General features: G+C 39.6%; 1 protein-coding gene across 1 annotated transcript in view; it reads left to right on the top strand.

Moving 5' to 3' along the window:
- The window catches only part of ZNRF2 (zinc and ring finger 2, E3 ubiquitin protein ligase), a gene marked incomplete at its 5' end in the record, with an annotated part of 93766 nt that overhangs the window by 81068 nt on the left and 12041 nt on the right, over positions 1-657 (top strand). Inside the window, one exon of the mRNA XM_010829411.1 lies at positions 542-647. Coding sequence (XP_010827713.1) covers positions 542-647 — 106 coding nt within the window. The remainder of the gene's footprint in view (positions 1-541; positions 648-657) is intronic.

The following is a 657-nucleotide window of genomic DNA, read 5'->3' as shown; positions in this document are numbered from 1 at the left end:
CTGTCCCTGGGATTCTCCAGGCAAGAACACTGGAGTAGGTTGCCATTTCCTTCTCCAATGCATGAAAGTGAAAAGTGAAAGTGAAGTCACTCAGTCGTGTCTGACTCTCAGCGACCCCATGGACTGCAGCCTACCAGGCTCCTCCATCCATGGGATTTGCCAGGCAGTAGTACTGGAGTAGGTTGCCATTGCCTTCTCTGGAAGGATCTTTGGGCACGAGATTAATATTGGTTAGTAGGATGAATTCTAAATTACAAATAATGGACTTACTGATAAAATTTTATAGCAAAGTTGTTTGCGAGTTGGAAGATTGTATACTGTGTTTGTATTAACTGTAATGCCTCAGTGAAATCTAAATGAAATTGAGAGACACTGTAAGTAAAGGTAAACGTTGTTTAGTGAATTACAAATAGTATTTCAAATATAGGTGCTGAATTTTATGTGCTTCTGACAAAAATATGCCAGACACCACTCTGTAGAAGTTAGGATTCACATAATTCTTTCAGTTCTATTGTCCTAAATGCATTTTCTTTTTTCTCAGAGGACGTACTGAGTAAAGATGCTGGGGAATGTGCAATATGCCTTGAAGAACTGCAGCAGGGAGATACTATAGCACGACTGCCTTGTCTATGTATATATCATAAAGGGTGAGTTTAT

Source organism: Bison bison, unplaced genomic scaffold (genome assembly GCF_000754665.1).
Source record: "Bison bison bison isolate TAMUID 2011002044 unplaced genomic scaffold, Bison_UMD1.0 scf7180017858770, whole genome shotgun sequence".
NCBI classification, from domain to species: domain Eukaryota; kingdom Metazoa; phylum Chordata; class Mammalia; order Artiodactyla; family Bovidae; genus Bison; species Bison bison.
This window is presented reverse-complemented; position numbering and strand designations above follow the sequence as displayed.